At 43.3% G+C, this 13,353-nt stretch overlaps 1 protein-coding gene across 1 annotated transcript in view; it reads right to left on the reverse strand.

Moving 5' to 3' along the window:
- Nucleotides 1-3,729: 3,729 nt before the first annotated feature.
- LOC132874802 (complement C3-like) overlaps nucleotides 3,730-13,353 on the reverse strand; it is a 73,383-nt gene continuing 63,759 nt past the window's right edge. The window contains exons 41-44 of the mRNA XM_060911208.1: nucleotides 12,944-13,021; nucleotides 12,777-12,857; nucleotides 12,522-12,669; nucleotides 3,730-4,040 (exon numbers count right to left, since the gene is read on the reverse strand). Of these exons, the coding sequence (XP_060767191.1) occupies nucleotides 3,902-4,040; nucleotides 12,522-12,669; nucleotides 12,777-12,857; nucleotides 12,944-13,021 (446 nt within the window). The 3' untranslated portion in view covers nucleotides 3,730-3,901. The remainder of the gene's footprint in view (nucleotides 4,041-12,521; nucleotides 12,670-12,776; nucleotides 12,858-12,943; nucleotides 13,022-13,353) is intronic.

Here is a 13,353-nt window from a genome sequence, read left to right on the forward strand (position 1 = left end):
CTTATGGAGTCCATGCCATGAAGAATCGAGGCTGTTTTGAGAGCAAACGGAGGGCTTACACTGTATAAGTACAGTGTTCTTAGTAAAGTCATCAGTGAGTACGTGTACTCATAAAATTACAAGACGGGGTTTGTTAAGTCATTAAACTCAAATATTTTCTCGCTTGGCATTTTTTCATAGCTTACATTAGCTAGTTGCAAGGTTTGGATTAGGTCTGTTCAGCAACTCTTACACTTGCAGCATTTTCCAAACAGAAGACCACAATAGATCCCCCCATGACAGGAATATTTTCCTGTAACAGCATGCCATTTTTTATTATTATTAGTTAAAGAACAGCAAATGTAAAACAATGTTTTATCTGTTTAAAGTTGTGGAATGCCTGCAAAACAAGTTAGTTCCTATTATCGCCTATTACAGCAGCTGTGAAAGTTCACAAGACATAGTCGCACTTTCAGTCATGTGCGCACGGTCACCTAGCTAGAGCTGTAATATGTGTATCTGTATTAGCAGTAACACAAACCACATTAATCTGGAATTATTTCGAAGTTAAACTCAGACTAAAAGCTCCACAATGTACCAACCTTGGAGGAAACGTTTGTGCCAAATTGATTTTGATTAAATCTCTCCCTCTACTGGTCATCTCAGGAAACTACACCATGAAACCATGGGGTTTTGTCCATACCAGGCCATTATTTGTCACACGAACACTCAAGCACAGACTTCAGCGTACGATGAAATTTAACCCTTCTGAAGCAGTGAACACTCACATGCACACACAAGTGAGCAATGAGCACACACATACCCAGAGCAGTGGGCAGCTATGCGACAGCGCCCGGGGAGCAGTTGTGGGTTAGATGCCTTGCTCAAGGGCACTTCAGCCCAACCTCAGGCCATGGCTGCCCCATGTTAACCTAACCGCATGTCTTTGGACTGTCGGGGAAAACCGGAGCACCCGAAGGAAACCCACGCAGATATAGGGAGAACATGCAAACTTCACACAGAAAGGCCCCCGTTGGCCACTGGGCTCGAACCTAGAACCTTCTTGCTGTGAGGCGATGGTACCCATGGCATACCGTCAGCTTCACAATTCTTGTGATATTAATTTAACTTGTATAGCATGACATGAGGTAGTTTACTGTGATGAGCTGTTAAATTTTACATTAATGGGATAAGTCTAGTGTCAGGACTTTAACAGAGGTAAAAATGTAGCTTTAAAACTAGACAGCATTTCAATTTCATAAAATCGGTGAAATTTAGTTCCCTCTGAAATTTGGTCAGTGTGATATCTGTTTATTTCTGCAATAGCTCACAAAAACAGGCCATTCTGTGGCTGCAAAGTTATTTAATTTGAGGGGATTCCCAAGCAAATAATGTACATGAAATCGCTCGCTTTGTGCAGTCAAGCAGACAGAGGAAGTCTGTGTGCGCATGCACAGGTTTACTTTCTTCTTCTTTTGGGTTTTACGGCAGCTGGCATCCATAATGTTGCATTACTGCCATCTGCAGGTTTACCCTTGACCGTGCACTGACAGTTCCATCATTCTGTCACTAAATGAACAGCTGATCACACCGAGGTGTTCACTAATGCCGCTTTTCCACTACCAACGCGGCTGAGTTGGGCTGAGCCGTGCCGTGCTGAGTTGGGCTGAGTCGGGCTGAGCGGGGCTGTTGGAGTTGCATTTTGACTACAACCACGCTGAACCGTGCTGGCTGGAAGTGAGTGGACACATTGGGTGGAGTTAGCGAAAGTGGGTGGACATCACGTGATGTCGTTAGGTGGCGCAAACAGTGACAGCAGTGACCTTTTAAGCGGTAGTCTCATGACCCGGATAGTAAACAATAAACATGGAGGACATGGAGTCGTTAGTGTTGCTGGTCTTGGTGCTGTGGCTTGTTGTCACCGACAACGCCAACAGATACTGGCAAGAGTGTATAGATGAGGCGAGGCGCATAAGGCTTCAGAAATTCTCGTAATTCGTAATTCTTCTTCTTCCGGGTTTACGGTGTTTACAGATCCCAGTGTGCTCGCGGGGCGTGTGTGGGCATGTGAGGATACTCCTCCTCACCAATCAGTGCACAGGGGAGTGTCTCCTCACGCCCCTAGCCCCACTTGGCTCGGTTTGGCTCGCTTCAGCCCCACTCCAAAACCGTGCGAGTTTTGGGTGCTGAGCAGGGCTGAAGCAAGCTGAGTCGTGCTGCTCTGAGGTAGTCGAAACGAGAGCCGTGTCGGGCTGAAGTGAGCTGAAAAAGGGTAGTGGAAAAGGGTCATAACTGCCGATATTTATTAGTTTGGTCCTCCGTTTCCTTCGCAAATAACATCTTTTCTTCTCACTTTCCGTTACTGTAGTCAGACTTTCACGTTTCGTTCGCACACTCATGTCCTCCATTTTTCTTTCCTGTTTCAAATTTGTATCCCACAATGCCTTGCGCGAATGGGGAAAGCCCACCATGTGATGCATGACGTAGTATCTTGAATTGGGTCATGGTGAAGCAGGAAAAAACAGCGGAGAATTTAGGGCCATGTGGCCCTAAATTCATTAATTGTTCTATTTAAAAAAAAACTAACAGAATTGGAAGTCTGTGATTCAACTTCAGTAGCTTTCGGTCCACTAAACAAAAATAATTGGGTGTCAGGGAAAATTCTTTTTATGACCTAAACTTGAAAAATCTGAAAGGCAGTCTCGCTTTAAGTAACCACGTTTCTTGGTAACATGACAAGCTACAAGCTGTTAATAACTTCATGTGAAAATGATGGAATGGCTGTTTCTAGCTGTGATAACAGGAGTTGAGAAATTGTGAATGATTTATAACATTAAATGGAACTATAAATGGATTCAAATGTATGACATGGTACTTGTTATTTGTTCACAGATTCATGTCATACAAGAGGAATAAAACACTTCAGGACATGCTGTTAGATAGAAATCAACATTGTGCTAGGAGTAACTCTATATCATCACACCATCCCACCGTTGATTATATTCCTTGAATCCATGGACCGACCCTGCCTTGTGTCAACAGTCCAGCCTGGCGGAGGTGGTGTAATGCTGTGGGGAAAGTTACAAAGTTGTTATTCCGAAGCATTCCATTTGACCTTTGACACACTACAGTCAAAAAACAAACTCAATTTCATTACAAATTATAGTCATTTTGGGTGGATTTAGCTTAGGTGTTTTGCTTTGACATTATTTTTAAACCTGTTTTCATTCTAAATGCTTGTGTGTCATGCATTCAACATTATAGATCAAGATCACATGACCATTGTCTCTGCCGGATCTTCTTCTTCTCTCTCTTTTTTTTAATCATTAAAGATGGCAAACAGTTCACAAGCTAAATATTAATAGCCTGCTCGATTGTAGTGACATCGGAGATTAAATAATTCTAGCTGGATTGTGGGACTCAAAGTTTCAAATCAGCTCTTGTGGAAATGCGATGCCTTACTAAAAAAGTTCCTGTGTTAGAAACATTCCTTCTCTTGACCCGAGACAAGTCAGGCAGCGGATCCAAGATGGCTGTTCATCACAAATAGATCAAGGGAAGACACAGAGTCTGGGTTGTGTTCTCAATGGACCTGGCTAATGTCAACACACTGTCCATGAGTACACAGCGCACCCTCACTAATCTTTAACGTGTTTAAAGAGCAGAATAGAGAGTGACACAGGAGAGTGGCTTTGATTTCAAGTCAGAAAGAACAGGCAGATAAAGATCACTGTTCATGTAAAGCTTTATTTAGATGTGTGAGCCTTGTGTATTGGAAACGTTTGACTATGATACAGGATTTGGATGGAAAAAATAGACACTTAAAAATTGCACCAGTGCTTTATGATATACAGCATATTTGTGATTGTGTGCATATGTGAAGGGAGTGAATACAGATAAGTGTGTGTGTGGGGGGGTGTTCTCAGGTCTGGCAGCCCTTGTCCCTCAATTCTGATGTAAACTTCTCCAGCTCTGTGCATTGGTCTCGTGCTGCAGCGTTACACTCAGCTGATGACGGCCAGCGCTCCACCCACGTACCCTTCCCCAGAATGTATGTGTAGCTGGAGGTAAGAGAGAGAAATGAGCTTCAGCCAAATGTGTGCTAAATACCACAAAATTCAGAAAGCATACAGCTTTTCAATTCAGCAATTCAGCTAAATACCACAAAATTTAGAAAGCACGACTGATTAACATACATTTCAAATGGATTTGTATTAGGGATGTTAACCGATGACCGTTTGACCGATGGTTGACCGAATCAACGTCAACCGGTTAATTTTTTTTTTGGTTGTCGGTTAAAAAAAAATCAATCGTATTGAAGCTGCCGATTTTGGAGCGGAGAACCTGGAATTCTGTGTTGTAAACGCTTGGGGCATGCCATGCGGTGTAAGGACGACAGCTGACAAATCAGAAACACTCATTCAGTCATGTCCCGCCCTCCCGTCCCAGTTGAAGACAGCTGCCACTCGGCGAAAGAAAAGTCTCAGTGTTGGATTACATTTTACTACGATGTTAACCAGGTACGTAACATCAAGGAAATTCTTGACTATCAAAGAAACAAGAACACAGCGCATGAATGAAGTCGATGATTGATTAGTCTGGTGAATATTAATGTCAACATAATAATAATAATAATAATAATAATTAAAGCCGCAAGCGGCCTTGACGGGCCCTCGCGCCAGCGGCCAGGGGGGGCGGGGGCATGCGTCCCCGCGAAATACCGTAAAGAGTCTGCTTGCCAAGTTTGACCAATCAGAAGCTGCAATATCATTTGTGCCATAACCAGCACCCCCAGGGGTGAAAGTGCACAAAATTTGGCGGATATGTCAGGAGAGCTATGAAGAGTTTGCGTATGAAGTTTGATGACAATTGAGTAAATAGAAGATGAGAGATAGATTTTTGAAGAATAAATTTTTTGGTTTTTCCCATGTCAGAAGGTGGCGCTATGCTGTACATGAGCGATTATGAGTTGGAGAAATAAGTGTCTACAACAGCAACGCACTATCACAAGGTAGTGGTGTGAAGGAAAAGCATTATGGAGTTATTTACCAAAAACCCGTTTTGGAGAAATTGCGTCGGCCAAAAACAGCGCCCCCCATGGACGAAAATTCCCAAAATGTGGTATACATGACATGGGCGGTAGTAAGAGGGTGGCCGTGAAGTTTGACCAAATTTGAGGAAAGATTGGATTGTTTGCCCAAAAATAGCGCCCCCAGTGGCGAAATATCACAGAAAATGGGGAACATGTCAGAAGCCCAATGAGGGATTTGCGTGTGAAGTATGAGCAGTTTTGAGCAATTAGAAGATTTGTTATGAATTTTTAAGCATGTAAAATTTTGCATTAAAAATTGATTGACGTATAACTTCTGAGCGGTTTAAGCTACGTGAAACTTATTTAGTAACTTTTGTCAGCCATGTCTGTAGAAGATGTGTATCAATTTTGGTGACATTCCTATGAACAGTCTAGGAGGAGTTGCGCCGTCTTCGTGGCCATGCATTTCGCACAAAAGTGAAATTACCTCACTTCCTGTTGGGCGTGGCTAATGCATTGGCATTACATTTTTGTCCGGCTTAGTGAGATACATATGCGTACCAAATGGCATGCCACTCCTACAAACTACATGGCAACCAGGCACCTTAAAGCGGGAGGCCAAAATCACAACGAGGTAGGGGGCGCTATAGAGGCCCTGAGGCCCGGCTGGACCTGGGCTTTTGGTTCTCAGTAGCGGTGGCAGTCTAAGAAAAAGGAGCCAAATTTCGTGCGTTGTCGACCATGGCAAGCGCCCCAATAAGGGTCTTGAAAAGAGTTTGCTTGCCAAGTTTGACAAATCAGAAGCTGCAATATCATTTCCGCCATAACCAGCACCCCCAGGGGCGAAAGTGCACAAAATTTGGCGGACATGTCAGGTGAGCTATGAAGAGTTTGCGTATGAAGTTTGATGACAATTGAGTAAATAGAAGATGAGATATAGATTTTTGAAAAATAAATTTTTTGGTTTTTCCCATGTCAGAAGGTGGCGCTATGCTGTACATGAGCGATTATGAGTTGGAAAAATAAGTGTCCACAACAGGAACGCACTATCACAAGGTAGTGGTGTGAAGGAAAAGCATTATGGAATTATTTACCAAAAACCCGTTTTGGAGCAATTGCGTCGGCCAAAAACAGCGCCCCCCATGGACGAAAATTCCCAAAATGCGGTATACATGACATGGGAGGTAGTAAGAGGGTGGCCGTGAAGTTTGACCAAATTTGAGGAAAGATTGGAATTTTTGCCCAAAAATAGCGCCCCCAGTGGCGAAATATCACAGAAATTGGGTAACATGTCAGAAGCCCAATGAGTGATTTGCGTGTGAAGTATGAGCAGTTTTGAGCAATTAGAAGATTTGTTATGAATTTTTTAGCATGTAAAATTTTGAAGTGAAAATTGATTGACGTATAACTTCTGAACGTTTTATCCTACGTGAAACGTATTTAGTAACTTTTGTCAGCCATGTCTGTAGATGATGTGTATCAATTTTGGTGACATTCCCATGAACGGTCTAGGAGGAGTTGCGCCGTCTTCGTGGCCATGCATTTCGCACAAAAGTAAAATTACCTCACTTCCTGTTGGGCGTGGCTATGCATTCATAGAACTTTTTTTGTTCGTCTCAGTAAGATACATATGTGAACCAAATTTCGTTCCTCTACGACAAACTATATGGCAACCAGGAGCCTTCGAAAAAAGGCAAAATTTTCAAGGCGTTAGGGGGCGCTATAGAGGCCCAGAGCCCCGCCCAGATCTGGGGTTTTGGATCTGAGTAGCGTAGGGGATGCCGATAAAATGATCCAAAATATGCGCGTTTTCGTCCACAGATTGGGTAACATGTCAGAAGCCCAATGAGTGATTTGCGTGTGAAGTATGAGCAGTTTTGAGCAATTAGAAGATTTGTTATGAATTTTTTAGCATGTAAAATTTTGAAGTGAAAATTGATTGACGTATAACTTCTGAACGTTTTATCCTACGTGAAACGTATTTAGTAACTTTTGTCAGCCATGTCTGTAGATGATGTGTATCAATTTTGGTGACATTCCCATGAACGGTCTAGGAGGAGTTGCGCCGTCTTCGTGGCCATGCATTTCGCACAAAAGTAAAATTACCTCACTTCCTGTTGGGCGTGGCTATGCATTCATAGAACTTTTTTTGTTCGTCTCAGTAAGATACATATGTGAACCAAATTTCGTTCCTCTACGACAAACTATATGGCAACCAGGAGCCTTCGAAAAAAGGCAAAATTTTCAAGGCGTTAGGGGGCGCTATAGAGGCCCAGAGCCCCGCCCAGATCTGGGGTTTTGGATCTGAGTAGCGTAGGGGATGCCGATAAAATGATCCAAAATATGCGCGTTTTCGTCCACAGGAAGTGCCCCAAAAAAGGCCGAACAGCGACCGCGACTAAGGAATAATAATAATAATAATAATAATAATAAGAATAATAATAATTAAAGCCGCAAGCGGCCTTGACGGGCCCTCGCGCCAGCGGCCAGTGGGGGCGGGGGCATGCGTCCCCGCGAAATACCGTAAAGAGTCTGCTTGCCAAGTTTGACCAATCAGAAGCTGCAATATCATTTGTGCCATAACCAGCACCCCCAGGGGTGAAAGTGCACAAAATTTGGCGGATATGTCAGGAGAGCTATGAAGAGTTTGCGTATGAAGTTTGATGACAATTGAGTAAATAGAAGATGAGAGATAGATTTTTGAAGAATAAATTTTTTGGTTTTTCCCATGTCAGAAGGTGGCGCTATGCTGTACATGAGCGATTATGAGTTGGAGAAATAAGTGTCTACAACAGCAACGCACTATCACAAGGTAGTGGTGTGAAGGAAAAGCATTATGGAATTATTTACCAAAAACCCGTTTTGGAGAAATTGCGTCGGCCAAAAACAGCGCCCCCCATGGACGAAAATTCCCAAAATGTGGTATACATGACATGGGAGGTAGTAAGAGGGTGGCCGTGAAGTTTGACCAAATTTGAGGAAAGATTGGATTGTTTGCCCAAAAATAGCGCCCCCAGTGGCGAAATATCACAGAAAATGGGGAACATGTCAGAAGCCCAATGAGGGATTTGCGTGTGAAGTATGAGCAGTTTTGAGCAATTAGAAGATTTGTTATGAATTTTTAAGCATGTAAAATTTTGCATTAAAAATTGATTGACGTATAACTTCTGAGCGGTTCAAGCTACGTGAAACTTATTTAGTAACTTTTGTCAGCCATGTCTGTAGAAGATGTGTATCAATTTTGGTGACATTCCTATGAACAGTCTAGGAGGAGTTGCGCCGTCTTCGTGGCCATGCATTTCGCACAAAAGTGAAATTACCTCACTTCCTGTTGGGCGTGGCTAATGCATTGGCATTACATTTTTGTCCGGCTTAGTGAGATACATATGCGTACCAAATGGCACGCCACTCCTACAAACTACATGGCAACCAGGCACCTTAAAGCGGGAGGCCAAAATCACAACGAGTTAGGGGGCGCTATAGAGGCCCTGAGGCCCGGCTGGATCTGGGCTTTTGGTTCTCAGTAGCGGTGGCAGTCTAAGAAAAAGGAGCCAAATTTCGTGCGTTGTCGACCATGGCAAGCGCCCCAACAAGGGTCTTGAAAAGAGTTTGCTTGCCAAGTTTGACAAATCAGAAGCTGCAATATCATTTCCGCCATAACCAGCACCCCCAGGGGCGAAAGTGCACAAAATTTGGCGGACATGTCAGGTGAGCTATGAAGAGTTTGCGTATGAAGTTTGATGACAATTGAGTAAATAGAAGATGAGATATAGATTTTTGAAGAATAAATTTTTTGGTTTTTCCCATGTCAGAAGGTGGCGCTATGCTGTACATGAGCGATTATGAGTTGGAAAAATAAGTGTCCACAACAGGAACGCACTATCACAAGGTAGTGGTGTGAAGGAAAAGCATTATGGAATTATTTACCAAAAACCCGTTTTGGAGCAATTGCGTCGGCCAAAAACAGCGCCCCCCATGGACGAAAATTCCCAAAATGCGGTGTACATGACATGGGAGGTAGTAAGAGGGTGGCCGTGAAGTTTGACCAAATTTGAGGAAAGATTGGAATTTTTGCCCAAAAATAGCGCCCCCAGTGGCGAAATATCACAGAAATTGGGTAACATGTCAGAAGCCCAATGAGTTATTTGCGTGTGAAGTATGAGCAGTTTTGAGCAATTAGAAGATTTGTTATGAATTTTTTAGCATGTAAAATTTTGAAGTGAAAATTGATTGACGTATAACTTCTGAACGTTTTATCCTACGTGAAACGTATTTAGTAACTTTTGTCAGCCATGTCTGTAGATGATGTGTATCAATTTTGGTGACATTCCCATGAACGGTCTAGGAGGAGTTGCGCCGTCTTCGTGGCCATGCATTTCGCACAAAAGTAAAATTACCTCACTTCCTGTTGGGCGTGGCTATGCATTCATAGAACGGTTTTTGTTCGTCTCAGTAAGATACATATGTGAACCAAATTTCGTTCCTCTACGACAAACTATATGGCAACCAGGAGCCTTCGAAAAAAGGCAAAATTTTCAAGGCGTTAGGGGGCGCTATAGAGGCCCAGAGCCCCGCCCAGATCTGGGGTTTTGGATCTGAGTAGCGTAGGGGATGCCGATAAAATGATCCAAAATATGCGCGTTTTCGTCCACAGGAAGTGCCCCAAAAAAGGCCGAACAGCGACCGCGACTAAGGAATAATAATAATAAGAATAATAATAATAATAATAATAATAATAATAATAAAAAACCGAACAAGATCAATAGGGCCTTCGCCCTATAGGGCTCGGGCCCTAATAATAATAATAATAATAATAAAAAACCGAACAAGATCAATAGGGCCTTCGCCCTATAGGGCTCGGGCCCTAATAATACACAAGATCTGAACTAAAACCTGGTTACTCACTGATGTTACTTAGCATCAGACAGTTGCTATATTAGCTTAGCGGCTAAGCTCCAGCTATCCCATTCCCAATGGCTGTGCACAATTAGCAGCCATGTAACCATAATATCAGCAGCTGGAAAACAATTGCAATATGAGGTCTCTGTGGCTCACTTCGAAGAAAAGTGCCTAGTCCGTAGCAGTATGCAATATCAACACACAGCCTGCTGCAGTTAACTGTAAACACCAGGGGCCGTATCGCTAAAACATCCTATCTTCAATGAAAAGTTAAGATGGGACAAGTGTATGATAGGATTGTTTTCAATAGGCTACTCAATGCAAGCACCTGTAGTGACTGAGCTAAAGCTTGCCGCTTAGAAAATGACGGCAATTTATTGAGAACATGTTCACACTGATATTTTTAATGCCAAGTTGCAACTTAACAAAAGTGCGTGCCCCTTGCTGACATGGCCGCAGACAGACCCGGGTGGAGAAGGACAAGGAGGAGGGGTCGAGGGGGGATTTCACGCTTCTCACGATGTCTCTAAGCTGGAGCCATTTGTCCACCGCTCCAATACAAACCCCTCGACATCAGTGCCGCGTTTGACTAAATGTTTCGCGCTGTAGAAAAGGTAATGTGAGTGGAGGGCAGCGACTGGGACTGAAGGTGCGGATGCTCACGGTTAGATTTAGAATAGATTCTAATAATTCCAGTTCTAGAATTTTAACTCATAGGTTAACCGACTTTAACCAGCTAATGAGGCTCGGTGGTCGGTCAAGATTTTTTTTAGTTTTCGCCATCCCTAATTTGTATGCATGTTTTTTTGTTTTTTTGGTGTGTGTGTGGGGGGGGTAAATCAGCAGGATCACCTATTTAAGATGTGAAAGTCAGAAAGGACAGTGTTTCATCTTTGTTGTTAAAAAAAGACACAAACAACAACAACAACAAAAAGAGCAATCCTGTATGGACTTTATAGATGCATTGTAGCCAAAGTGCCCCCTCTGCTGGACATCTGATTGCACAAATACCCACAAGAGCAATCCGAGCAGCCAGAAAGTGTGTTTGGAAAGTGCTGACTTTCGCTACGTTCACACTGCAAGGCTTAATGCTCAATTCCGATTTTTTTGTGAAATCCGATTTTTTTGTGAGGTCGTTCACATTAACAAATATATGCGACTTGTATGTGATCCTCAGTATGAATGAAAAGCGATCTAAAAGTGTTCTGCATGCGCATTGCAGGATACGACGACGTCACACGCAGTGAGCACGGCCAGTGTTTACGGAAGTAAAACCGCCCGGTTGCAGCATGACCCATCCAATCTAGCTTGAATAGCTGTATCCCCCCAAATGGAAATCAGCTCCCTAACCTCTGCGTCCTTCCATTGAGAAGATTCAGAACCTTCACAGCCCGAAGCGTCCCTCACATTGATGTCATGCGCAGGGGCGCAGATACGTTTTTTGAACTGGGGGGGACAAAAAACTGGGGGGGGGACAAAGCTGCCAGCAAACCAACCCCGATATGCCTGTCAAACTTGTTGTGGGTTACCATAGCAACCAAGCTCGAGCTCGCAACCTGTGCAGTCTGCGCAGCTCAACCAACCGAATATCAGTCTTTCTTTTGTTTTATGCGAGTTGTTGCAACTATGTATACACTGCTGTGCACCTCAATAAACCGAATGGTAATTAGTCTTTTGATTTTTCCGTGAGGTTTGCCTTATGCAAAGAATGACAGCATAGACGTTTTTTCCTTCCTATAAGTGGGGGGGACCGAGCGAGGTGAATTTAAATCTGGGTGGGACGAATCCCACCCGTCCCCCCCTCTATCTGCGCCCGTGATTATGCGCCATGTTGTTGTAACTTTTTTTGAGAGACCCGCCGCCTACTTCAGCGCAGAATAGTGACGTTTGTGGCTTGTTGATGGCGTGTAAGTCGGATGAATGCGACCTGGCGGTTCAGACTGGAGTCGCATATGAAAAGATCGGATAGGAATCGGAATTAGGACCACATATCCAAACGGCCTGGGTCGGATTTGAAAAAATCGGATCTGTGTCGTTCATATTGTCAATAAAAGATCGGATACAGGTCACATATGGGCGAAAAGATCGGATTTGAGTCACTTCAGCCTGCAGTGTGAACGTAGCCTTCGAGGAGTTTACAAGAAAGAATGTAGTAGCACAGAGATGGGAAGGTTTCTGAAAGACATATCGCTGAATGTGAGTGTATAATATTAGGTAGAAGACCCCATACACTTGTCTACTCAGATTATAGTTGCCAACTCTATACATTAGATTCATGAAAGCTATATATTAAGCAAACTAACACTTATGCCCAAATCTTGTCCCAAACTCACATGAAAACCCCACCTAAAGACCATGTTAAAGACTGTTTTTCCCTTCTGCACCTTCCTAACACCATTTTGTGTCATCTTTTTGTTATTGACTCCTCAGTTCCCCCCAGTATTTGTAATGCTGGGTTAACGCATACAGGACATTGTCAGATCTGTTTTCTGTCTCAGTAAGGTACAAGGAGGTGCTGAGTGCTGTGAACAGCTTCCGCTGAGAGCACCAGACCCAGTCCTGTGTATATCTTTGTTTTTATGAAGATACAGAGGGTTGTGTTTCGTGTTACCCATTCTTGTCACTGCCTGCTTGCCAAACGTCAGAGGATGGCCCGATGATGAGGTAGTCCTGTCCTTTAAGTAGATTAAGCCCCACCCTACAGCCAGCGTGAGAGAGAAACACTCGAGTGTCCTTTTCTTTGAGACCAACCTCAGAGCCTGTGCGCGCACACACACACCATTTAAGGTAACAGACAGAATGCGACACAGTGTTACAAACAGTATCTTGAAGTCTTCAGGCTTAAGGGAAAAAACAAATTGCACACCTTCTTTTATGACCTTCAGAATCTCCAGCTCATATCTGTCATACTGGCTCAGACTGACACTCAACACTCTGGCCTTGTACGCTGGAAAGCAGATCATGCACATGAGCAACAATGGCTGCTAATTTCAGAGGAACTCAGTGAGCATAACAGTAATCTGTAATGGTTACCATGGTGGATTCCACTGCACGCAGCCTTCAACCTCGCTGTGTTTGTCTGAGCAGCTGTCTTCAGAATGCAGCAGTCACCTGCACAATTGGTTGAATTGGTCACAACATAAGTGTGATGTTTCATTACTTTTTTTTTTTAACCTGTCCTTGTCAGCTTGCCCTCACAACTTGATCCCATGACCCCAAGTCACCAAGTTGCTTTACAACCCCAATTCCAAAAAAGTTGGGATGCTGTGTAAAACATAAATAGAAATGGAATGGGAAGATTTGCAAATCATGGAAACCCTATATTTCATTGAAAATAGTACAAAGACAACATATCAAATGTTGAAACAGAAATTTTATTGTTTTTTGAAAAACATCTGCTCATTTTGAATTTGATGTCAGCAACACGTTTCAGAAAAGATGGG

Source organism: Neoarius graeffei, chromosome 27 (assembly GCF_027579695.1).
Source record: "Neoarius graeffei isolate fNeoGra1 chromosome 27, fNeoGra1.pri, whole genome shotgun sequence".
Taxonomy (NCBI): Eukaryota; Metazoa; Chordata; class Actinopteri; order Siluriformes; family Ariidae; genus Neoarius; species Neoarius graeffei.